This window comes from Fukomys damarensis, unplaced genomic scaffold (assembly GCF_012274545.1).
Source record: "Fukomys damarensis isolate Sample0158 unplaced genomic scaffold, DMR_v1.0_HiC HiC_scaffold_10, whole genome shotgun sequence".
Taxonomy (NCBI): domain Eukaryota; kingdom Metazoa; phylum Chordata; class Mammalia; order Rodentia; family Bathyergidae; genus Fukomys; species Fukomys damarensis.
Genome location: NW_022900922.1, coordinates 29225782 through 29252566, shown reverse-complemented (window position 1 = coordinate 29252566; position 26785 = coordinate 29225782). Strand labels below are relative to the sequence as shown.

General features: G+C 44.7%; 1 protein-coding gene across 4 annotated transcripts in view; it reads right to left on the bottom strand.

The window, feature by feature from the left end:
* The window catches only part of Adtrp (androgen dependent TFPI regulating protein), a 78520-nt gene that overhangs the window by 46558 nt on the left and 5177 nt on the right, over nt 1-26785 (bottom strand). The window contains exons 1-4 of one of the 4 annotated variants that reach the window (XM_010622862.1): nt 15404-15489; nt 14245-14465; nt 5384-5518; nt 2689-2790 (exon numbers count right to left, since the gene is read on the bottom strand). In XM_010622862.1, the coding sequence (XP_010621164.1) occupies nt 2689-2790; nt 5384-5518; nt 14245-14465; nt 15404-15410 (465 nt within the window). In that variant the 5' untranslated portion in view covers nt 15411-15489. Of the gene's footprint in view, nt 1-2688; nt 2791-5383; nt 5519-14244; nt 14466-15024; nt 15210-15403; nt 15490-26785 lie in introns of those variants that run through there. The other 3 variants (XM_010622863.2, XM_010622864.3, XM_010622865.1) reach the window with 3 other exon arrangements.

Here is a 26785-nt window from a genome sequence, read left to right as displayed (position 1 = left end):
GAGGTCTGGGGACCCTCCTTTCCCTTCCAGGGGCACGCTTCCCAGGGACCCAACTTCCTGTCCATAGGCTCCACCTCTTAATGATTTCACTGCCCCCCAAACTTTAGCACATGAGCTTTTGGGGGACACTTGAGATACAAACTCTAGCACCCAGGAACAGTCACTTCTGTACTGTTTTGCACTGACGGTACTAATATGTATGTGGCAAAGGGCATTCCTGAGGCAATACACCTGGATGATTTAACAGGGAAGACAGGAAATGTCCAGAGTAAGTGATGCTCTGAGGAAGAGATGAGATGTAGCGATGAGCACTCTTTTTCGGAGCAGGAACTGAAGGAAGCAGAAGTTTGGGGACGACTGCATGAGGGACTCCCCAAGCTGGTTTTGCTGATAGTGACATTTTCCTAGAGATGGCTCTGTTGGGAGTTCCTTCAATTAAGTTAAAAGAAACAGATGCATCTGTGTCTGACTCGAGGCAGGCGCTTGCCTCCTGTCCTCACCGTCACTACCCCACTTCCTATGACTCTTACCGATTCTCTCTAAGGGATATGAAGTATTTGTTTCCCAAAGGGTCACCAGCAACCAGCCCTCCCAGGTTGAGGAGGCACAAAAGGACCAAAGGATCTCTACCGTGCAGTATCTACCTTGCTAATTAGCTCACGGATGTGCTGTACATCATCCAGCTCTCTGCTCCCAAAATGATCAACAACCCGAATGGCTATTTATTTGGCAAGGTCACAAATCTGGGGTATTGCCATCATAACTATCTGGAAGGAATCCAGTGGCACATCAGTGTGACCCTTGGCAAGGTGTCTCAATGTGTTTGGGCCCAAGTAAAAGGTACTTTTGAGACCGTGCCTTTATTTTTTATTTTAGTTACATCTACTTTAGCCAATTGTTTCAAATCACTTTCTCAGAGTCTTCACTTGGCATACAGCTGGAGATTCTGTACCTTTTTAAAATGAAAATTCTCACTTTTCTATATTAATTAATCAAGCAAAGTGACATCCTATAGATGGCCTGGTCAATCACAAAATAGATCAAACCACGGTTTCTAGACTTAACTGTAACAAAATGCTACCAAGAATGAATTAGGCTTGGATCACAATCTTGGCTGTGCCATCTCTGATAAGAGAGGCTGAAAAACCAATCAGTAACCCTCTCTTAACTGTCCTTTTTTTAATTGAGATGGTAACTATCAAAAGAAGGTTGCATGAATTAAATGAGCTCACACCTGAGGAGTAGGCATTGTGTAGTGTAACGTGCCATATACTTCCTAGGCAGGAGTCTCAAATGATTGTCAGCGCAGAGTTAGGAAGACAAGAAGAGGCTGGTAGGAGGGGCTTCTGAAAGGTGGGGCTTATTTACTTATTTATTCATTTGTTTATTTATTTTTGGTTCCAGGAATCACACTCAGGACTGGGTGCTTGCCAGGCAGGTGCTGTGTGACTGAGCTACATCCTTGGCCCAGGAGGGGCTTGTTTAAATCATAGGTTCTGGTCTTGAACATTAAATGGGATCACAACTGTGGCCTATTAGTCAATAACCAGTATTTCACGGAGCAAATATTTAATTGAAAGTAAGGCTTTTTTCCCAGGACACACAGGGGTGGGGAGCAGTGTTAGTAGATTGAGTTGCTTTTCCAAATTGACCACCATGAGCGTTTTGAGACAGTGGAAGGGTTCAGGGCCAGAAGAAAGCCTGTGAGTGAACTTGGAGCCTTGATACGCTATGACTGGTGATTTCCCCCCAAATTAAAACAGTTAATTTGCTTCCAAGAATTGAGACTGCTTTATAAACTCCTGACCAACGAGGAAACACACTTGTGAGTACTGTGAAGCTAAGATAGGATTCAGAATGACCACCTTGTGCATAAAACACCCAGGATTCAGGCTTAGTCCTCCGATGGGAACCCGCAGCGCCACCTGCACATCCGGGCTACCGTTACTGCCCCCACCCCAAGTTCTAGTGGTGTGCACACCTCAGAACGGATGCTGTTTGCTACCATGTTTCCCTGAAAAGAAGACCTAAGTGGAAAATAAGCCCTAGCCGGATGTTACCATGGTGGTGGCCAGTGTCAGGCAGAGGATTATACCTCAGTATTCTCTTGCTCGGCGGCCGCGCTGTGAGGCAGACGAGGCAAGGATAGCTGATTGGGGCTGGCATTTCTGATCTTTAGTTTTCAGTACTGATTATTTCCCAGTCAGGTCTTATCTTCAGGGAAACAGAGCACTTAACCCCTCAAGAAGATGCGAATGAATAAAAATGAAAACCAAATAGCAATATATTCGCGGAAATATGTAAATAAGCATCCCATTTGTGAAGCTCAACCCTGAAGAACTAGTGAGGGAGCCACTGCTGGGGCGAACTGTGTGCAACACTTGCTTTAACTCGGTTCCTACGTAGTAATCTCCTGGTGTCCGTGCTATTTGTGGAAGGTGCTTCTCTCTCAGGACCGAAGCTGCAAAAAGCTCCCTGCCCTCCGGAGTGTTTAACGACTTCTTAAGCAAGGTGACAGTCCTGTGCGGACCTCACCTCTGCCCTGTCACACAGGACGCCCTGCCATGCCCTCAGGGAGCTCTCAGCAGTGACAGAGTCCAGGGGCAAGTGTGACCCGGATGCTGGCGGGTGGGAAGCTGGGCTTCTCGGTACCCGAGGCTGCCGGCACTGACTTTTCCCTTCACTCACCATTGCGTGATTCAGCCACCCTGGAAACATGCCGTCCAGGACCTTGGGGTAAATAAGCTCTCGGTCGTAGAGAAATATGGTCCAGAATGCCAAAAATACAAACTGGAAGGAAAAGCACAAAAACAGGACTGTTAAGTTGGTTTTCAACCAGAATTCTCTAAGCCAATCGAGGAAAGACAGCAAAATAAAAAGAGATCCCTGCTTTCATATCTTAGACTCATTCACAGCATGGGAATGTAAAATGAAGGGGGAGATGATGTTTATTGTAGGATTGCTCTAGCTGTACTCTCTGGGGATATCTCAATGTGTCAGTGAGTTAGGGGTCAGTTATTTTTCAGCATGACAGGGAGAGAAGATAGGGAGAAACAGATGCACAGACATTAGTCCTGTATTGTAACCAGTAAGTTCTTCTCTAAGCTTATGCAAGAGCGCCAAGATAGGGCACATGGAATGGCTCCATTCTCCTAAGTTCATTGCCCACTTTAAATAGGTGTGGCAGCCTGCTCTGGTGACACACACCTGTATTCCAGCACTCTAGGAGGCTGATGGAGGAGGGAGGCAGGTTCAAGCCTAGCCTGGCAACTTAGCAACATCATGAGACCCCATCTCAAAATAAGAATTAAAAGGGCTGCAGATGTAGCTCAGGGAAAGGTCCTAGGTCTAGTCAGCCACACACACGGAGGCATAGAAAGGAACAGCAGGAAGACTGGGAAAGGGAATGAGAGGTGTCAAACTCCTGGGACAGGTCACAAGCCAGTTCACCAAGAGCCCATCTCTCCCTTGCTCAGAAGTTCCTTTTTTTTGGTACTGGGGTTCGAACTCAGGTCCTTGTGCTTGCAAGGCAGGAGATGGAACCACTGAGCTGAATCCCCGGCCCTCTCAGAAGTTTCATGCATCTCCATTTCTTGTCCTCCTGGGATGTGTTGTCAGAGCCCCTGTCCTCTGTGTCACAAAGTCAGTGCCCAGACTGCGGGGAGCTGGGTATTCATCTTGTGATTTTCCTATCTTCTGAAATTTCATAGGCTTAATTCCTAACCTTAAAAAATGAATGAGCTTCATTGTTAGTTGGATAAACTTAATCTCTGGACGTTTGGAAACAATCTTTAAGGGAATGGGAGTAGAGGTCTTTTGCAAAGCAAACCTGGAGTGCCAGTCCTAGCTCTGTCAGGTGAGAACTCAGTAGTGTTTGGAGAAGCTTGTTTCGCATCTAGTTTTGAAGTTCCAGGGTTATAGGCAGCAGGACAATGACAGGTGTACAAAGGTAGCGGTAATCATAGGCCCTGCTGGGCAGCTGGCATACTTGATCTCAGTTGGATTCCACTCCAGCCAGTGAAGAGAGACATAAACAATGGCATAGAAATGTGGGTGGCATCAGCAAGCCAGCGTCCTGTCCCTTGAATATGGCTTGCTTTTCCTAATGACCATTCCATCCAGCACAATGAGTTGAGGTGCCTACCAAGTTCCCTACACTAAGCCATCTTTTATTCATTTTATTTTCTTATTTGATGTTTTCCATTTGTAACATAAACTTATTGTAACAAGGGACGCAAGATGTGTAAAGGGAAAATAAGCCATCTCCTCCTTCTGGCTCTCCAGTCTCATCACTCTGGTGGAATCAGCGGTATCTCAGTGGTCCAGCCCCTCAGTGTCCATGGATGGTTCCCCAATGGTACCAAATCCATAGATGCCCAAGTCTTGTGTAAAGTGGCCTAGCACTTGTGTATAAACTGTGCAAATCCTTCTGTAGTTTAATCTGTCCTTGGATTACTTTCAATACCTAGTGCAATGCAAGTGTTATAGAGTCCATAGAATGTATTGGTTTTAAAATATTGTTATTATCTGGATAAAGGAGATGTGGTTTTTCAATAAAATGGAATACTACTCAGCTATAAAGAATGAGAAATTAGATTTATTCATAAGAAAATGGATACATATTGAGGATATACTCCTAAGTGAAATAAATAAGTCACACATGTAAATACCAACTAGTTTCTCTGGTGTGAAAAACTGTAATAATACATAAGACCCTAATGAGATAATTAACAATGTGAAATAGGAAGAAAAGGGCTAAAAGTGTAGGGAAAGTGGGAAGGGTAGGGGACAGGTGATAAGGGAAAGGAAAAAAATAGGAGAAAATGAAAAAATGGAAATAAAATGTTTGTAAATGGGGAGGGGAGGAGGGAGTGAAGGGAGGGGAGGGACAAGGGGAAAAAATGAGAACCAAGACCTGTCATGTAAAGGTACAAGATCCCAATAATGAATGTAACTGTACTGTATACCTAAAATGTACCAATAAACTCAATGAGAGAAAAAATATTGTTATTATGATGATTTTAAATATTTATTTGAATATTTTTTGACCCAAATTTGGTTGAATTAGTGAATGTGAAACCCAAAGATATGAAGGGTCAACTATTTTATTAAGAAGGGTCCTTCAGACTTCCCCTTTAGACAGCAATAAATTATTTGTACCAAGCCTTCCCAAAGATACAAAACTGCATGATTAAGCTGATTGGTAATGTAGCCTGTTTCCCCAAGACACTGGACAACAAGGTGCAGTCCTCAGATGGAACATTTAAGCAAATGCAGCTGCTCAGGTTACAGTAATGGAATCCCAAACAGTCTTAACGCCCCAGAGAGCTGACCACCCATTTGTACATGTCTATTCTATCGGACATATGTCTTAGTAACTTACAGTGCAGATAGGAAAAGCCAGGGTGGCAAAAAGCAGGTCTCTGAAGGCAGTGATGAACCTGATGTCTTTCCTCCCTTTGATTCTTTTCAGCACATCATCCAGACAGGCGACCCCAAAGAAAATGGCCTGCAAGAGCTAAATTCATTACAACAAATGAGAGCATTTTCACTTGCTTTAATTAATACACTTTTCATTGATGTAAAACCCCATCCCTCTGGGAGCAATGTTGATTCAAGAAGGAGGGGGCTGCAGGATTGTTCTGGTTGAGAGCCTGGCCTTCCAGCTCATTGGGCCCTGCCCTTGCTCGCTCAAACTGATTGAGGAAATTTGCTTAGGGGATAATAATGTGTACAGTATTTAGTGTAATGGACTTGAGCTAAAATGGAAACAAAATAAAGAGTCAGCTAAAAAGGAGGCTGTAATGAGATAAAAATACTTTGGCTGCACAGAAGTGGGAAAAACGAAACAGCTGAAACCAAACGGCCAGGTATGGTGGTGGAAAGGGTCAGGTGGCTTCCTAGGGAGAAGACTAAGGCGAAGACCTAGGGCTGAAGTCTCCCTAGGAGTCCAGACTCAGGGTTAGAGCAGAGCACTGTGCTAACATGTGGAGTCCAAAGAATGGAACAGCTGAGCCATGGGTTCTCCTGAGCTCCCGAATACTGTGAGGTCCCCAAGGCAAGGCAGAAGAGAAGCAGAGGCTTTTCAAAGGAGTGCAGTTTAGTGTCCCTTGTCCAGAATGCTCTGGACCACAAGAAGTATTTCAAAGCTTGAATTTTTACAGATTTTGAAATATCTGCATCTACACAATAAAACATCTTGGGGGTGGGAGGTTAAGTATAGATACAAAATTCACTTATGTTCCATGTGCCATCATTCTTATACAAATAAGAGTGCAATTTTGTACAACATTTTAAAATAATTTTGTGGAGGAAACTGAGTTTCACTATGTAGGATTTCCCACTTGGACATCACACTGGGGCTCAAAAAGTTTTGATTTTGAAGTATTTTAAATGTCAAACTTTCGCACTTGGGATGCTCAACCTGCAATATGGCTTGGAAGGGAAAACTGCCCAGTCTTAGTGTTTTTCATAATCTCCTGGCTTCCAACTTAAGGCCCAGTGAACCACCTCATATGAAGATGGGTTGGTTTTGAGTGAAGCTCACATCAGAACCTATCCTAATTGCTGAAAGTAAATGAGGGGCGGCCTGGACTTCGCTCTTAGCCAGCAGGTTCTGGAACAGAGATGGATGCAGTCTCTACCCCAGCTGGGTTCCCAGTCCCCCAGCACCCAGGTACTTGCACCCCACTCTAGACTATGGAATCATAATCTCAGGAAAAGGGTACAAGAGGTGGTTTTTAAGCAAACTCTTCAGGTGTCCCTATGTAGGCTAAAGTTCTAGGACCAATGTATTAGACATAACTTTATCATTCAAAATCCTTGCTGACTGCTCAAAACTCTAATAACTAACATCACATGTTATGTGCCAGGCACTGAGCTTTTAATTCTTTTTTTTTTTTTTTTTTTTTTTTTTTTTCCTTAAAAAAAGAGATTGAACTCGGGTCCTTGCACTGGTGAGGCAGGTGGCGGAACCACTGAGCTACATCCCCAGCCCTTTGAGCCAGACTTTAAAAAAGAAAATTATCCAATTTCTAAGAACATCTGACTAAAAGCACTGTGTAAGAAGAGAGACAATACACCCAGGCGGAAGAATTAAAAACAACTTTTAAGAAATACTGATGCTTGATTTCTAGCCCCAGAGGGTCCCAGAGGGTACCATTGTCTTGGGGTACCGAGTAAGCACCAGGATTTTTTAAATCCTTCCAAATGATTCTCATTCTGGGCAGCTAAAGTTGAGAAGCTCCTGCCTAGAGGAACTTCTGCCTGGAAATTCCTATCAGGTGGTTTCCAGAGAGCTGGGCTAAGGGGTCTGGGGAGTTGAATCCCCGTAGGGATAGGGATGGGGGACATGCCCTCATCTCAGGCACAGAAGGGGAGCTGCCAAGGGGTGGAGAGGGATTGGGTGGTAGAAATCAGATCTGGACAAGAACCCTGTGATGCCCAAGGGGAGACAAAGCTTTTCACCAGGAGAGGTTTGTGCGAGGGACCGGGTGACAGTTTTTATGCCACGCAGGGCTTGCCACTCTAGTACTTGTCATTCCGCTGGTGCTTTTGACATCCATTCCCTAGGACTGGGACAAAAAGTCACCTGCACAAGTATGCCTCCTTTGCCTCCTGCCCTCCCCACACCCTGGCAGGTCTCACCTCACGTGGATTTTCCTGCCAGCTGCCTGGGCAACAGAGGTCACTGCTGTCGTCAGGACGAGCAGGCATGGGGCCTGGGCCCCAGGTGAAAACGCCGGTGTTGTTCCATGAGCACAGCAATTAATCACACACCGAGAGCCTGCCAGGTCTTCCCTCTTTGCGAGAGAGGCCGCCCCACCTGGCATGTGAAGTCCACGTGACCTGCTGTCCTTATGCCAGAGCTTCTCAGAGTCACTGTGAGTCAAGCTCATGCTTTCTGTCGCTCTGCCCCATCACAGAATGTGGAAACTGGATTAGGGAAACGACATTACTCAGCTCCTCGGGGATTTCTCCATCGATAAAGTTGGGCTCCCCCCTGCAGAATCGCCAATCACGTCTCCCCCTCGGCCCCTTCTCCCTCCTTACTGTCTGGCAGGCACATGCCACCCTGGCATCTGCAGATGCCAACTGTAGGGCGGCCTGGCTGCCTCTGATCTTACCCAGCACTGGCCTGCTGGCCTCGGTGTCAACAAGAACACTCCGGGGAGCCTCCACACCAGCACCCAGGAGGGAGCCGCTAGGGTTTTGCCAGAAGGTCATAGACAAGGTCTGGGATGAAAAGGAGCACAGAGCAGATCTAGAGGTTAAGGAGGGTGACATGCCAGGGACTCTAAGAGGAAGCCACTTTGGTGGTGGGAGACGGCTGTGGTCAAGGACAATTTGGCCAAACTCTGGCCTGCTTTCCCTCCAAAGACAATGCAAGGCAGTGTTTACAAAACATGCACAGAAGGAACAATCTAGGAAGGAAATGTCAGTTGCTGTGGGCTCAATTGTGCACCCCCCACAAATTTACATGCCGAAGCCTAATACCTAATACCTGTTGAAGCTCAGAACCTCCCTGTATTTGGAGATCAAGTCTTTAAAGAAATGATCAAGCTAATTAATATGGGTAGGTTCTAAGGCAACATGGCTTTTGTCCTTATAAGAGGAGATTAAGACATAGACATACACACAGAGGGTAGGACCACAAGAGAATACAAGGAAAGGTGGGCACCCACGAGCCATGGAGAAAGGAACCAGCCCAAGTGGCCCCTTGGTCTCAGATTCCAGCCTCTGAGCTCCAAGGCAGTAGATTTCTGGTGCTTAGCTGGTTGGTGCCTGTGGGTTCTCTGTTATGGCAACCCTAGCAAAGTACACAGTAACATCAAAATAGAATAGCAACAACTGGTCTTCTCCTAAGAATCTTGTAACAAAATTACTGGCGTTTCCCAGGAGAGCAGACATCCCCTGTCCTCTTGTTCAGAGTTCACTTCAGAGCTGTAGTTCTTGTGCTCATGCTGTGTATAGGTCCTTCCTGATTCTGCCCCAGTGTGGATTCAGTGCCTTTCCCCGAAACGCTGCTGTTCTAAATTTGTTAGCTATCTTTCATCCCAGTTGCTAGCTGACAAACTTACTGCCAGTGACAGCTGAATTTACATTTTTTATAACTAGTGCAATTTAAGAAACGGTAGCTAAGGGATAGTTTTTATATCCCCGCGTCTTCACAAATCCATAAACATCTTAAAATCATAGAAATTGAGCCTCTCTAAATCATTGCCCTTATTGCCTTACCTTAATGCCAGAGCCCTTATAAACTACCTCAGGAAATGAGAATTTCTTCCATTAAAAAATGATTCTAGAGGGGGAGATTCCACAAGTTCCCTGAGCAAGATGTTACAGTGCCTGTTGGGTGAGTCAAATAACCCAACAGCGCCCCGTTGGAGATTCTGTGTCTGACTCAGCCAGGCCGGGACTTTCTTATTCCTCTGCTTCAGAATGATGAAACCCCCGGGTGAAAGACTAGCCCAGAATACAGGAGCAAGCAGGGAACGAACACTTTCTCTCACAATGGTCAAGACGGTGTTGCTGTCTGGTGCAGGTGGCAGGGAGCTTTCGGCTGCCAGGTCTGTCTGTTCTGATGTGCGCTATACTATTCCAGGCGTAACTCCTGTGACCTCCGCTGAAGGAAAAGGCGGGGATAAAGGAATGAGATGAAGAACCATGGGTGAAGAAATCATGAAGAACACACCTGGAATAATGGGGAGGAGAACAGGAGATGCAGGGAGGGGGAAGGAAAAGGAAAAAATGAGATGAAAAAAGGAATTACAGTGTGTCATGTGCCAACTCCACTGCAAACATGGACTAACAAAAAAAATTCCCTGAAAGAGATCACACTGTTTATAATCGGGGGGGGGGATGGTGGGTTGATCCAGAGAGACGAATAGGAATGTTTGGTTGGTGTGTGGCTGAGGAGAATGGCTGGAGGACAGTGGCAGGAGGTGTTGGGATGGAGGAGGTCACAGGAGGGCTGGGGGCTCCTCTGCAGCGGCTCAGACCAGTCAGAACCCAGCCCACATCGTGGGCAGCCAAAATGGAACTGGGCCTAACCCAGCCGGGACTGGCTCTACCCTGATATGCTGTTATTAGGAGTAAGGAAACAAAGTGGAGGAGGAGGAGGAAGAGACAGGAGGCAGAGAAGGGAAAGGGATCTTCTGGACCCTTACTGAGGACACGGTGAAGGCCGGGGGCCCTGGAAGCAGAAGGGGAGATTGCTCCTGTGTCTGCAGGGAGCTCCCCATGTTCTCTGGCTCTGGAGTGGGTGGAAGGAGCAGGCTGGAGGAGGGCGGGCAGAGGCAGAGGAGCTGCCAGGCCCTACAGAGCTGCCCTGGAGTGAGGCCTTTGTACTCAGGTCAGGCAGCTGGGCGGGACCAGAGCCTTGGGGAAGCAGCTTCCTCCTGCTGGGTGCAGGTCTAGGAAGGGTCACTATCTGTGAGTCATAGGAAGCCAAGGCCCCTTCTCCTGGGAGGTGGGGAGTGAGCACCTCAGTGCTGGGGCGAGGGGAGGATCCAGGCTCTTCAGCACTATCAGTGAGTAAACTGAGGCACAGAGAAGTTAAGGTCACACAGAAGTGAGCGGATACCAAAGTTTCTGCTCCTGAAGCTCGGACTCCAGTCACTCATCTCTCCTGGAGAGCCCAGTTATGTGGCACCAACCTTACAGTGTTTCAGAAGGATGTTTATTTTTAACAAGGGGAAACCTCAGCAAAGCCAATGAACTCTGCACACAGCATTGCTGCGGCTGACCTGACAGGTCCCTGGCTTGCATTCCCTGGGGTGAGGGCTGGTGCAGGAGGAGGAACCTGGAGGGCTTCACCAACAGGAGCACTGGGGCTGTCCTGCTCTCCACGCCCAGGTTCTGGGCCTCTGTGGTGTAGGGCTTGCTGCTCTGTTGACTGTACGTCCTGACTGCCCAGCTTGCCAGTCAGCTACTGTGGGGAGGACAGTGGCTGGGCTGAGGCAGAGCTCTCTTCTAGCCTGCCAAGGAAGGATAACATGCGAGGTGGCAAATGACCCATTTCTGGATCCACTGCTCGCCCACCTGGGTCTCAGTGAGGACACAGGCATCCCACGAGCCACCCTCCTGGCTGCACCTCTCCATCAGAGCTTCCCTTCCCATCTTCTCTCTCTAGCAGCCGACACCACGTACGCTTGCCACCTGGCAGGTGGGTTCCTTGTGGCCACAGTGTGGTTAGGCACTATTTTAATTTCTCTTTGGCAGAAGTCAAAATGAAAGCCATGCACAAGGGATGAGCCCAGGTCACAGAGAGCGTGAGGCAGAACTGAGAGCCAAGCTCAGTGCTCAGGGCTGTAGGCACCTGGCTGCGCTCCTTCCTCCAGGGAGAGAATCTTAGGTTTACTTCCTCATGAGGCAGAGTTCTCTCCTCCTTCCCAGCACTGCTCTGTAGCTGGCTCTGTACTTCTGCCACCAATCCTGCAGTTGTGCCTTTTTGTCTTCTCTTTGATCCCTTGAGGTTTTTTGTGTGTTTCTTTTTTGAGGGGGGCAAAACTCAGAATGCTGATTTGCACTGATGATCTTTGCTCCTCAAAATGGGACAAAACTGGTCAGATGTGGCAGAGCACACCCATAGTGCCAGCTCTCTGGGAGGCTGAGGCAGGAGAAGCATAATTTGAGCCCAGGCTATCCAACTTAGTGCTTTAGCAAAATTCTGTCTCAAAAAAAAGAATTAATTTTAAAAAAGAATGGGAAATTAGCACAGTGAAAACTTTGTGTTTAATCCCCAGTATCGCACACCACAAAGGAACATAACTTATACTAAAAAATGAAAGCTGTTTAAAGGAGACATAGGAACTTCCTGATAAGCAGGGCTGAATACTAACATCATCAAGCCAAGGTAAATAAAATGAGAGGCAAAATAAATACTTGAGTGTTACAACAAGTTATGAAATTTCTATGATTAGATCAGAGCAACCTTCAACTAATTAATCATTGTTAACATACATCAGTTAAAAGAAAAGAGAGAGAGAGAGAGAGAGAGAGAGAGTCCATGAGACTTCAAGAGCTAGAGATTTGGAAGCCCCAAATTTTACCTTAAGTAACACATTTGAAACCTATCCTTAAATCAACCTTCTGAAATACATGCTGCCTGTCTTTCCAGATGGGAAACAGTTCATACATGATACTAATAAGAAATGACCACATAGTAGTCCCTTTCTATTCCTGAGAAGCCCGCAGAGGTTTATTGCCCAGGAGTTCAGGAAAAGCTTTCAAGCCAAGTCAGCAGGTCACATGACCCGGTTTTCATGACCTAGTACCCCATGCCTACCACGTGGTACAAACAATGGAGAACTGAACACTGTTTGGATCTAGAAGGAGAAACTTCTGTTTCTGAGCCATACTCTGATTGGAGGGTTAGAACTCGCATATGGAGGAAGACTTACAAAAGAATGCTATACATAAATAAGCAGTTACAAGGCACGTTCTCAAAAGTCAGCGAAAGGAAAACAAACTTGGGCTGAAATTCGTCAGCAGGGAATTTTAGGAAGAATGCAGAACTTCAGGCATCTGTGAGGGAGACACAGATCCTGGTGTTTTTCTGAGCATCCTGAGAATATGGGCAGAGAAGCAGGGCAGGAAGCCTACGGAACAGTACTGGGGAGACACAGTCCTTTGTGCAGGACAAACCAGGAGTTTGGGACTGATTCTTCAAAGCAGGAGGGAGCCACAGAAGCAGCCAACCATATTTTAAAAAGAAGTCATGATGTTTTATTGAAGAACCAAATAAAACTCCGAGTTTTGGAAGGCCAGTTGGTGGATTGGATAGGGAGGGCACAGGGAGGAGCTGATCTACTGAACCTGGCAGAGGCAGCTAAGGTTGGGGAAGAGGAAAGTTTGGACTCAACAAAAGGCAAAATGACTGGGATGAGCAGGCTGATCAGCCAAGGAGGCAATAATGACAGGAAGCCCAGGGTATGAGAGTGTTAGAAAGCCCCTGGGCGTGTAAGTGAGCTAGAACAAGAAGTCAGAGAGCTGGATTATGGGAGTAGCTGACCACTCTGTTCTTAGCCACAGCTGCGTGAGACAGAACATCCGTCCTGGAATTTGGCTTTGATTAGAACACCATTTTTACCTCAGCTACCCCCATCCTTTAGCTGACCCTTTTGAAATACAAAGCCAATAGAGACACAAAACTCCTTTTAAAAATTACGGTACTCTCACCATTCCACAAAACACCTTTTTTCTTTTTCCTGTGAATTTTTTAAAATAAAATTTTAGGATTAAAACAAGCACCACCTTGATATTTTCCAACATACTAGAGCTGTTGTTTGGAGTTCATTCTTTTCGGGCCAGAATCAAGAGGCAAGGAAACGGCCAGCAAAGAGGAGGAGGTGCCTCCTGGCCTTTTTAATTTCAACCCGCTCTGTCCGGCCTCCCAAGCACCTCAGTCAGCTCTGCTGACCATGCATGCCCTCTGCTTGTCACATGGGGATTTTGATTCCAAAGGACTGGGATACACTGTCCAGTTTATGAAACCAGATATTTGCATGGCCTCCTATATTCACTCAGAAGCCTCAATACTGATTCTCATCCCCTAAAGGACGCACATTTCTAGCTTTAAAATTTTTTTAAACAAAATCCAAAAATACTTTTATAAAATCTGTTTTTCTCTCCCATTCACTCTTCATATACCAGTAACTTGGGTCAGCCAGATCGGGAAGATAAGACTGGATGAAGTTATCAGATTGGTTTTTAGAGTTGAAAATATGTATTTGTGATTATTCTGCTGGGTGATTTGTCCTCTCAGATGGAGCTTGAGCCTATAAAAAATTGAAGTGGGAGCAGAACATGGCAAAATGTGTTTGCTTTTCTTAGATAAATCTGTTAGTCTGTGTGTGCTGTAAAATAGCATTATTCCTCCATTGGAAATAACACTTCCTACACAACATACGCCACTCTGCCTTCTCTTCACAGACTTTCCCAAGCAAGGTTCAAAATCCCTCCCGTATTTGTAGTCAATTCCATGGAGAAACTATTAGTCTGGTCCCTTTATTGGGCTCCAAGACAAGACTCTTTTCAAAAGAGCATTTAACAATTAGCCAGCCCAAAAATGTAGCCACGAATAGCTATCAAAAGGGTTTCTCAGCGCATACTGTTAAGACAGCAAGTAAAACTCACCAGCAATAAAGGATGACTGATAGTGGAATATTTTATCTTATAAAATGCAAGGGTGATACATGAAGAAGCACTGATACCGCACACATATTGAGTTCGTAGACTTACCAGATTGAGGAGGGTCAAGTACTTCGACTGTGCGCTGTCTTGGAAGAAGGTTCCAAGTTGTGGGATGTAAAAATTGAGGAAAATGTACCAGTTCAAAAGAATGAAGTGGTATGTACATGTAGAAGTCCTCGTCATGGCTACCTCTATGCAGGTCACCGTGCCACGTCCAGTCGCCTCCTTCCTTCTGTGGTCGCAGCTCAAGACCTCTGCAGGCTGGAGAGCTGGAAAACACACCCCTTTGGGAATGAGAGTTCCAACATGGGCTGCATTTTGCTTCCCTCTTGGGTTCTTTTCCAATGTGGGAGAAAGGGTTATTATTGTTTATTACTGTTGCTGGTTTTCAGACACCTGCATTTGGCCAATGGTAGATTATCTGGGTAGATTGCACTTGTTTGAGGGCTGAGCTTTGAAGAAAGTATGAAGCAAGGGCTCACTTTGCACTATTGGACTGTCACTGGGGCAGCGGCAGGGTTGAAGAACCCTATTGTGAAATACTCACAAAATGTAGTAAAATATTACCATGGCCCTACTATCTTTTCATTTCAGCAGAACAGGAAATTACAGTACTATCCCTTGAGAGAATGAGTAGCAGGTTGATAAGGCAAAGGGTGGAGACCACCACTACGGGGTGTGCCTAGGGTGTGCCTAGGTAAGGATCTGCTCCTGAGATCTCTCCAACAACCTTTGATCCTCCAGGCAACAGCCCCAAGGATTTTTCTTTTTCTTTTTCTTTCTTTTTTAGATTTACACCTTTGCCTTAGAGAAGGAAGGGTTACCCACAGGCCTTTCGGTACTTGGGGGGAAGAAGTGAAGGGAGAGATCCGTGGTCCTAATGCCCACACACTTAGGTGCAGGTGATGCTGGAAGAGGGACAGGGTCTCTGCGCTGTCCTGGTGGGGAAGAGACAAAGCTGAGTTGGGTGCACAGGACTGGACCCTGCCTTAGCCTCAGCAGAAGGACACCAAGTGAGAACAGGAAGTGAGACTCCTTGTGACATCACCAGCTGGTTTCCCTGGGCAACTGAGATGCAGGGTTGAGCAAATTCTTCAGAGAAATGCTCCCAAAACAGTTATGTAAACCTGCAGTTGGTGCTCAGGAACTGGGAGGAAGAGTCACAGGGTAAACAGGGAGGGCAAAGCAAAAACAGAAACAAACTTACCTCTCATGAGTCAGTGGACTCCACAGATCAGGATCTGTACATGGGCCGGGAACTGGTCAGAGTCAGCAGCTCAAAGGTTGCATGGTAATTATATCTTAGACTATTGGGACTGCTATTACAAAACACCCCACTGTGGGTGGCTTATAAAACAATAGGCTAGAAGTCCAAGACCAAAGCAGGTTCAGTGTCTGGTGAGGGCCGGTTTCTGATTCACAGGTGGCTACACTCTCTCTGTGTCCTCCTATAGAGAAAGTGGCTAAAAGCCCCCTTGGGCTTTTTTTATAAGGGCAAGAATTTTATACATGAGGGCTCTTCCCTCATTGCCTAACCACCTCACCAAAGCCCTGGATATAAATATTTAGACCTTAGCACATCATTTCCAATGGATAAAAATGATCGAGACATGGGTAACATAACTCTACAAAAGTCTCCAGCCTAGGCTAAGGCAACAAATAACAATGGCAGCAAGTAGTTTGACAGTACTCACTGTTTTCCAGGCATTGCTCCAAGTGCTTTGCAATATGTTGACTCATTTAACCCTTTAAACATCACTAGGATGTTAGTCAGATGAGCAAGCCCAGGCTACCAAGAGGGAGTTCAATAACAAAAGAGGCAGCCGCAGCCTGTACCGGTAACCAGTGTACGTAACCACAAAGAAACAAGGTGTGCTCCCTTATCAATATCTTCTCCCCACTCCCTTTCATTTCTTTATCACCCATCAGAAAATTCTCTCAGTAAAGATTAGAAGTTTTGAAACTTGGTGCACACATGAGATACCATGGCATGTCTCCCTTTCAGGAAATTCTAGAGAATTTTATGCCTTTCTACAAAAACCTGCGGCATACACTGCAGGGTAAAGACTGAGGCAAGCTGCAAAAGTGAGAGAAGGGGAGGAGCCACATCTCTGAGATGTGCGTCCAAACATGGAGCTGGTTTTCCACCACCTACAGCCCTTCTGTGCCTTTGCCCCAAAGCCCGCAGACAAGCCCTCTCCTAAATATTCACATGATGATGCAAATTTATTTGTATGAGATTCAGTGTTTGACATTAGAATCCAATTAATTTCAGCATTTTAATAAATAGTAACAAACAATACATGCATAGGAGGATTTGTACATAAAAATTATATAATTCTAAACTCATTATCTACTTTTTCTTTTCCCCATCCTGGGGAACTGAACCCAGGGCCTTCACACTGAGAGACATCCCCATCTCTTCATACATTTTATTTTACTGCATTTTTTTTAAACTGTTGAGGATCTCAGAATTGTGATCCTACTGTCTCAGCCTCCCAGTGTTGGGATTTAAAGGCATTCACCACCAAATCCAGCTACATTTTCTTATAAAATTTTGCACAAAAGTGTTGCTGAAAGCATGGTACATGCTCCACGGTGACTATACTCCCATCACGATTTGTATTCCTGGTGTGGGACTGCATAACTTTATAATTTTAAATCCTAGTCTCAACTGTGGTTAATGTAAATTAACAGGTGAACATTTAGTAGTTCTGGGTAAATAGATAAAAGATTGTTTTACTCCTTGTAGTTCTGGGTAAATAGATAAAGATTGTTTCACTCCTTGTCTGCCCAGAAGGAATGTTTTGAAAACCTTGGGACATTCTGCAAGCATCTTGAGTATAGACCCCCACCCTGCCTATCCCTTTATAAAAAGGACCTCAGCCCCTGAGCTGGCGCCTCCCTGAGCTGCTTAGCCCTGGGAGTGCCGTCTGGCCAGACTAGGAAAGGTCTGTTCCCTTTCCAAAGTGTCCAGTGTGTTCCTTCCTGGGTGAATCTTGTGGCTGTCGAGCTCTTCAGAGTGGTAAAATCGAGCTCTTTGGAGTGGTAGAGTCGAGCTCCTGGGAGTGGTAGTAAGGCCTTAGGTCATACACTGGCTGAACAACTAGATACATTTTCAAGGCCAGTTTGGCCAACTGTTTCCCCTCTTGAGACCAGAAGCTCTAGGAAACAGCCAGTATCACCATTTAGGAGCACAATAGTGTGAAGCAGTGTGTACTAACTCTGCTCTTCAAATGTGCAGACCCCTTGTCCCACTGAGGAGAGATTAAAAAGTTTTGTTAATGTTTTAAAATAAGTGAGACCCTCAAGGTAGAAATTTACTTATTTTTAACATAAACACTAAAGATATAAGCATAGGCACACTTCGTACCTAGAACGCTACACAGGTAATTCCAAGAAAGTGACACTCTTTGCAACTGTCCGCAACAATCTAGGATTGGCACTCCGGTATTTAGTTTCCCAAATATTTATTGAGCAATTACTATTTACCAGACATTTATTAGGGGAGTTTCCTAAGGATTAAGAGAGATCCAATCCTTAGCTTTGTGGGGTTTATATTCTAGCAAGGCAGATAGTCAATTGACAAGGACAAAATCAGTGCTAATTTGGGCAGGAGATTTAGCTCAGTGGTTCTGCTCCCTGCCTTGCAAGCACAAGGTCCTGAGTTCAATCCCTGGTACCAAAAAAAAAAATAAAATAAATAAAAATCAGTGCTAATTTATAATTATGGAAACTTCTAAGGACACAGCAGACTCACTGGAAAAGACTACATCATCAGAGGTTGGGTTGGGAGGTCCTGGTAGCTTCCCTCAGGGTGAGCCAGCTGGTTCCCAGCACAACCAGCACGCTCCTCTTCTACTCAGCCTCTTCAGTGGGCTCCCCTTTTCTTTCTTTGCTCCTTGTGTTCGTATTTCCCAGGGAGCAGAGCTGCCTTTCCATACCATGTACTCACTGGGGTGATTTCCACCACCATCATAGTTTCTACCTCCACCTACGTTGACTTTTTTTTTTTTTTTTTTTTTGGTACTGGGGATTGAACTTGCGCCCTTGCACTTGGGAGGCAGTCACCAGAACCACTGAGCTAAACTCCCGGCCCCACCTTTGTTATCTCAGACTTTATACCTGTAGGTCAGGCCCTCTCTCTCCACCCCTTCAAGCTTCAAGGTGTCTTTAGCTACCTGCTATTAAGAGTAAATCAGACACGCCTCAAACTGAACACATCTGAAATAAACTCACCTCTTCCCCCAGATCTGACCCTCTTGTCTATTCTTTTCTTGGATGAAGCCTCCATCATTCCCAGGGGAGGCTGTCTTGCCTCCCCACTCTCCCTGACTCCCCATGTTCCATTATCGGCTGAGTTCCAGCATTGTCTCCCAAGTCAGGTTCACCCCAGTCTCCTTCTTTCCAACCCTTGCATAACTAACCCCGATCCGTCTTCTCCATCTCCTGCCCATGCCATAGCAACAGTCTTCTAATTGGTTTTCCAGATTCTGGCTTTATGTTTTACATCTGTTCTTTACAAGGTCAAAGGGTAACTCACTGTAAAGTGCCATGTTTGTCCATGGCTTATGTCCCTTTACTATACCAGATATTCAAGTTCATAACTTTTCATAAATTGCTCTCTGCCACTCATCTTGGTGCTTTCTCCAGCTTCACCTTTTGCCTCATACTCAACATTCCTCCAATAACACCAAAATGACAGTAACAGCAACCACATCGGCTAGGTCATTACCATCACCACCCCCACCCCCCAAGCATGCGAGAGTGCGCGTGCGTGCGTGCATGCGCGTGCACACACACACACACACACACACACACTACCTTACTCCTGTCTCCTCTCCATGATAAAAAAAAAATTCTAAACTGGGCGTGGTGGTGCAGGCCTGTAATCCCAGCACTCAGGAGGCTGAGGCAGGAGGATCACTGTGAGTTCGAGACTAGCCTGGGCTACATAGTGAGTTCCAGGTCAGTCTCAACTACATAGTGAGACCCTGTCTCAAAAAACAAAAACAAACAAACAAACAAACAAACAAAAATCTGTCATTTGCAACATAAATGAAATAGGAGGACCTTCTGTAAAGTGAAAAAAGAGAGGCACAGAAAGACAAATACTGCATGATTTCTCTTATATTAGGAATCTTTAAAAAGCCATGCTTGCAGAAGCAGAGAATACAGTGTCAGTTACAAGGTACAGGGAGCAGAAGTGGGTTGGTGAAGGTTGGAGGACATGAAATTTCAGTTTGAAAGGGGGAATAAATTCAAGAGATCAACTGCTGTGTGTTATGGTGACTCTAGTTAATAACAGTTGAGTTGTGTTCTTAAAAATTACTAAGAGGGTAGATTTTAAGCATCCTCATCATAAAAAATAAATGTGTGAAGAAAAGTATATGTTAAACAGTGTGCTTTGGTCACTCCACAAAGTATGCGTTTCAGGGCATCATGTTGTACACAATAAATGTATACAATTTGTATTTATGGATTCAAAAATAAGTAATTACATTAAATATAGGCATTGAATAAATGAATGTGGGAAAATGAGGCGTATTAGTCTCCTGAGTTTTACTGCAAAGCCACCTCATTCATGAAAAGCCAACTATGTTCAGAATGTTCAGCTGCTGGGTTCAGAGGAGGAGATGGAATGCTAGCTAGGACAGTTGAAGTCAGAGCCTACACCCTGGAGGAATTCAAAGTCAAGTGGCAAAGACAGATATGTAAACAAAAAATTACAGCACAATGTGATAAGTACTATAATAGAGGTTTGCATAAAGTTGTAATGGAGCCTAAATTATCCTGCACATTATTCTGTCATTTTAAATACACAGAAGATTGAGCAAAAGATGGGCACATTTAATAAATCATGGGAAACTCCACTTGTCACACAGAAGATGAAGATTAAAATAATCTCACTGAATATAGTCATTATGGCCACCAGCACCCTTAATAACTTTGCCCAGTACAGCTGTAACCCATTCTTGGGCCTCATCGAGTGATAAGGCACCGAGGGCAAAGACTGATGGAATCCAAGCTAGAGTCTGAGCCTATACAACACCACGGACCAGGGTTGATCAGCCATCTGCCTCACGCAGTTGTTAGGGCTTAGATCTTAAAGATCCCCCAAGGGCCCATGTGATAAAGACTTCACTGTTCGTCTCTGGTGCTGTTGAAAAGTAGTGGAAATTTAAGAGGTAGAGTGAGGCAGGGGAAATTAGGTCTCTGGGGCATGCCCTAGAGGAGGTATCGGGATCCTGCCCCACTGCTCTGCTTTCTGGCTGCCATGCAGAGGGGAGTCTCCTCTGTCACATCTTTCTGTCACAATGTACGGTGCCACCACAGGCCAAAACAACACGATCAAGTTGCCATGGATGGAAACCATGAGCCCAAATAAACCTTTCCGTGTTTAAATTATTGTCTCAGGTATTTTGGTACAGAGGTGGAAAGCTGGCTGGTACAGGCGTTGATTCCTTTGACTACAATGGGAATCTCAAGGGGTGATCGTTTCACCTCCCAAGGGCAGGACATGAACTGAGCTAAAGGGACATTTGACCAGGCCTCTGAAGAGACTGGAGGGGAGCCCAAGGTCCCCACAGGTGCATACTCAGCCCCACATGCATGGAGCCAGCCATAGGGAGGGTTTGGCGCACACTTGTGGTGATGGCTGTGGGTAGAAAGTGCATTGCAGAGGAGGAAATGAGTACGGCACAGCGGAAGCCTTGAGGTCGTGGTCAGAGACAAGTCTTCAGGAATGTGACTCCATTCAGGCATGAGGGATGGGCCCCGCAGCTACTGTGTTAAACAACTATCCAATGAACCACAACAATTTTAAGCTTTAAGGCCAGGAACAGGGGAGGGACTTGTCCTTTTCCCCCTTACCCTCCCAGCCTTCAGAGCCCTTTTGAAATGGTTCCATCTCTTTAGAGCTGAACTGTACCTCATGGTTTCAGGTGTTCATTTAACTCTGCCTTCTTTAGGCACGGCTAAACTCCAGATGAGGGAGCCCCTTTTCCTACAGGAGCACTAACTGATAGCCAATGGGATTGTGAGGTCCACCAGGTCTGTTGTCTTCATACATCAATCCTGGCATTGTGGTGTACATATTTACCTGGGGGGGGGTCTCTTTCCCCTGGGTTTCCTCCTGACTATGACACCCTGGTTTCTCAGTGCTGTTTGTATTCAACTACAGCCCCTGTTGCCTCTGAACTAATATCCCTGAACTGCCTTCTGAAGTACCTCTCTCCAGTAAAAGGTGGGATCTAGAAATAATGAAAGGTGTGTCCAATACCTAGTTGAAGCCAAGGTGCATGGAGACCTGGACCTCCCTGCCCGTGGACTGTGCACCCCTAGGAACCCATGCCCACTGGCTGGATATAGGGCTGAGAATGGAAATGCTAACCATGGGGCTATTTTTGCCTCATCCAAGAGCATCTTATTTTTCTCAGAGGCCTCTGTGAGTGCTCTGCTTTTTAAAAACTAGAACTTTCAGGAAAGGCCCCATCCAAAGTGTGTTCAGTGAAAACACGTGGGTTTCCAGCTACCAAACCAAGCCAATGCTGAAAGGCCCTAGAACTTGCTTTCAGGTTTCTTTTAAATCTATAACGACACTCTTCACCCACTGCTTTGTCTGTTGCATGGGGAAATTGATTCAGATCAGCCTTTCTCTTTGATGTGCAGTGTTGTTCTTGCAGTAGGATTCAGCACTCCATGGCGATCTGAGACTGACTCAGAGGCACTGACTCCTCTGTCAGTGGTTCTCAAGGTGCATTTTTAGCTAAAAGACCAAAGAACTCTTCCTGTTTACAAGTATGGAGTTGACTCACATTATTTCAAGAGCTTAGATCAGGAAAAAGAAAAACCCATTTGAGGTCAGTTAGTTCAACCTCTTCATCTTTCAGATGAGAAAAGTAAAGCTCAGAGAGCTTCAGGGACTTGCCCAATCGTCCAGCTAATAACACAGGGGCCATGACCAGAAAGAATGTAGGTCTTTTAACAACCATTCCAGTGAGCTTTCACTCTTTCTTGAAACTTACGTTTTTGCATCTAAGTTTTAGAATTTTCAAGTGGATGTCTCTTGTGTGACTTAGTTCATATATCTCTTGATTATGTGAGGCCTGCTGAAGTTACCCCAAAGACAATTTATTAAAAAGAAAATGTCTACCTAGAAGCTGGGTGTTGCAGTACACACCTCTTGCTGTAGCATGCACTTTGAATCCTTGACTGTTCCTTAGACCTTGTTACACCCTGCAACATCTCCTTCCAACCTCCATGATTTCGATGACAAATGTGCAGTTATTTCAATTTGTAGCCTCTATGTGTTACTCTCCTTTGTCTGCTTTCAAGACTTTGTCTTTAGTCTTTAGAAGATGAATTATAGTGTGTCCAGATGTGGATTTATTTGGTTTTGCCATATTGAAGATTTTTCAGTTTCTTAAACATGTAGGTTTGTCTTTCACCAACTTTGTAAGTTTTCAGCCGTTATAGTGTTTTGTTTGTTTTTGTTTTGTTACAATACTATGGATTGAACCCAGGCTCTCATGCATGTTAGGCAAGCACTCTACCACTGAGCTACATCCCAAGTGCCCCCGCTTTTAATATTTCACGTTTTGAAACAAGGTCTCACTAAGTTGCCCAACTGGGCTCAAACTTGTGATCCTCCTATCTCAATATCCTGAGAGGAGTACAGATAAATACCACCATACTGTACCATTACATTTTTTTCAAATACTCTTTTAACCTCCCTCATTCTTTTTCTATCCTCCTTGTGGGCTTCCAGTTGATACGATTTTTTTAAAAAACTTTTTTAGTTGATATAATTTTTTAAAACTTTTTGTTACTGTATGACAGTCCCTTGGTACTCTTTTTATTTGTTTTAAATGTATTTCTTTCTGATTTTCAGACTCCAGTTTCTCTCTCATCTCCTTCCTACTATTGCTCAGGGTTTTCAGTACTGTTGTTATATTTTTCAGTTCTATAATTTCCATTGGTGGTTCTTAATAATGGCTATTTCTTCCCTGGTATTTTCTGTTTTTCATTCGTCTTAAGATAATTTATCATTGAAGCTTTTTTTGTACCTTAAAATATTTGTCAGATTATTTCAGTACCTGATTTATCTCAGTGTCACATAAGTTGACTCTTTTTTTTTTTGTCATTTCAGATGTGATTTTTCTTCCTGGTTCTTGGTGTGAGTGCTGCTTTTCAGGTGCACTGTGGCCATTTAGGCTGTTGCCTTAGGAAGCTCAAAGTCACTTTTAAATCTTTTATTGTAGAACTCAGTCACTCTCCATAGGTTTGACATCTGATGCTGGCCTACCTTTCATAGGCCATGGTTTTGATGAGAATTTAATTTTCTGAGCCTATTTTCCATGCTATTTTGGTCTGCCTTGTTTATTTAGTGCAAGTGGGGCTCCCAGAATGACAACCAAAAATATCTCTATATTAGTAAAAGTTTCCTGGGGAGAAAATCACCCCCAGCAGAGGGCCAGTACTGTCTGGAAGCCAAAAGTAATCACAGTGAGGAACAGAGCATCATTCTGTGAGGAAGGAATTCTCCTCCAAAGCTCACACAACTTTAGGATGCCGTCCTGTGTTTTCATGCACCAAGTCTTTTCCCTGAAATGAGGAAAAGTCTTTATTTGCCTTTTTCTTCACCTGCCTGCCTTCATTCTCATGGAGGATGCTGATAATGGCCCCTAAGATGAGTGGGACATGGTTTCCTGTATAACCCAGCCCAGAATTAAAATAGCCCTTGTCAAACAAGTGTTCTTTATCAGTGAATTACAGCTCTCAAATTTCAAAGTGGATCCTTCTAGAATTACATATATACATTTGTAGTCAGCTTTAAGATATGCTGTCAGAGATCATTATCAGATACATCCTCTTTTGCTTGTTAGTTGATTTTTTAATTTCTGCATTGCTGAAATGACATCACATGACCTTTCGAAAGTTTTTGCTTTTCTGCATGGAAACATAGGGCAATATTTCATGAAAACAAGGGAAGGGTTGCTGTGCTTTGAAAAATCCCCTTATTTCAAAAACAAAAATGAACCAATAAAGAAACCCAAAACCAGGCCGGGGATTTAGCTCAGCGGTTCGGTGGCCTGCCTGGCAAAACCAAATTGCCGGATTTTTCATTGCAGAGCTGTTTATACTTACTTGATTCAAAGGAATTGTTTTGGTTAATCCTTCACTGCCCTGTGACTAAAAATGCCATCTTCAACCTGTATGAAAATGAAATGAAACCTCATAGAACACTTGTCTGCACAGTGGCTGAAGCTAAAGGTCTCACCTGTTGGCCTCTTTGGCATTTTCTGACTGCCAAGCAGATTTGTACTATTACATGTTAATTGTAGACATCTGGGATCATTTCATATGATCTGATCATTAAGCATTTTCCACCAATATTTTCTAAAGTGTGCGTGGTGCTTCAGCCTCCTAAAGTGACTCCAATTTGTTTTATTGGTGCCCAAATTAATCATACAAAATAAAACCTACCTATATTTCCTAACCTCAACAGAAATAGATTCTTTGAAAGGTGGTCTGTTGAGGATAAAGTTGTTTTATTAATTGTGAGCTCTTGGGACAGAAGTATAGGGTTATCAGCAAGTTAGAGCAACTATCTCCTACCCTTCAGTTCTGTATCCAGCCTCTTATACCTTTTGTCTCGAAAGATGATGGTAGACATCAGAACCATCAATCTGGCTGTCCCCTGGAAGTGAGCATGGGCTCAAAGAGCTGGAAGACAACCTACAGGGTCTAGAAAGCACTGGGACAACCAGCCAGTTAGGAAAGTCCTGGCACTGCTGACTACCATCCCCTTGAGGCTCTGATGTCTACCATCATTGTCATTGCAAGGGAAAGATGGGGAAATATTTGCAAGCTGCAGGAAGACTCTCACATTGCTTCCTGTCATTGTGATGAGGCTGTCGGCCTGCACTTCAGTGTTGGCTTCTGAACATTTTTACAAAGCGCCCACCAGAGTATGCTCCTAAGCCAAAGTTGTCTATTTCAGAGCTTGAGTCCAGTTCTTCTCATAGGTGTTGCCTGGTGAGCTCAGCAAACTCTGCATCTCAGTTTTTTGCACTGAGAGATGGGAACAATCACAACATCTAACTCATAGCGTGGCTGTGCAGATCGAATGAGACAATACATGTGGGTGCTGTGGGTAGAGCGGTTGAGGTTGAAAGTACTCAAAATTCATTATGTTTTATGATAGGGAGAACGTGCAGAACCTTTGCCACTACAGACTATCTAAACAGAATGCGGTCCATGAAGCCCACAAGTGCCCATCCTAGGACATGTATTTGGGGGAGCAATTTTCTCAGTGTGTCTTCAGTGAACAGCATGGTGGAGGTGCTAAATCTAGCGCTAGACCCTTCATTGCTAGCAGCCTGAATTCTTTCCAGAAAAATTTGGTGGGAACAATTTCCAAACATATTTCATAGTTGTCTGAAGGCCAACATTGGCTTTCAAAATGAAGAAAAAAAAAATCTTTATTCTCAACCTGGGGCTTTCCATTAAGACCATAATGACCCCAAATTTTCCCAGTGGCTCCTGCTGTGTTTCTTAGGAATTGAAAAGGGAAACTGAAACTGATGTACAGACCAGAGGTGGTGAATTGTCACCAATGGGGGAGGAGGAGAGGGGAGGAAGGGAAGGGGAGAGAGAATGAGAATGAGGTGGAAGGACAGAAGACAATGCTGAGTTAGTGTGTCTGTTTTAGGGTGGAGGCTAAACGACAATTTGAAAAGTGTCTTCTGGGTTACAGAAAGAAATATAAAGAAATTCTACTGTGCTCAATTATTTATCATATTTTCCAGCCTCAGAGAACTGATTTTGAATGCATAGCCCAAATACTGTCTAGTTAGAAGCATTTTCTTCTCCAGAAATCAGGCAGTAGGAGTGATTCTTAGTCAATGATGGAGAAAAATGTGCATAAACTAAAAGGATCCCACGGAAGCCTGGAGGATTTGGAAGAGATCTGTGTGCTTGAGGAGGGGGTTGGCCCTCATTATCTTGGTGATCACAGAAAGGAAAGAAAGGAATGCTGTGAAAGTTGGTTGGTATTCTGGTTTCTCTGACTGTCAGCCTCCTCTGCAGCTCTGCAGGGAGAAAATGGGAAGCCGTGGTGTGTACAGTTCACCAGCCACATGAAGAAAGCCCACAGTATCCATTCCTAGAGCTCCTAAGGGTGCTATAGGGGACCCCACTGTGTTCTCTCCTTGAACAGATCAGCAGAGCACCTCAGCTTCCCATGTGGGATGGGTGCTGCCAACTGAATATCTGTGACCCCCTCCTCAAATCCATCCAGGTCCACTGGTGCATGGAACTGAGCCCTTTTGGAGGAGAGGAGGACATGTTGGTGAAGTTCTCAGGATGGGATTAATGCCCCTACCAGAGATGCTCTTGACCTTGCTTCCCCTCTCTCTCCAACCCATGAAGACATAACCAGCCGGAGTCTTCATCACCAACCAATGAGACTGGCAACTTGATTTTAGACTTCCCAGCCCCCAAGACTGTGAGGAATAAATTTTCTGCTATTTAAGCCATCCAGTCTGTGGTAGTTTTTTTTTTTTTTTTTTTTTTTTTTTTTTTT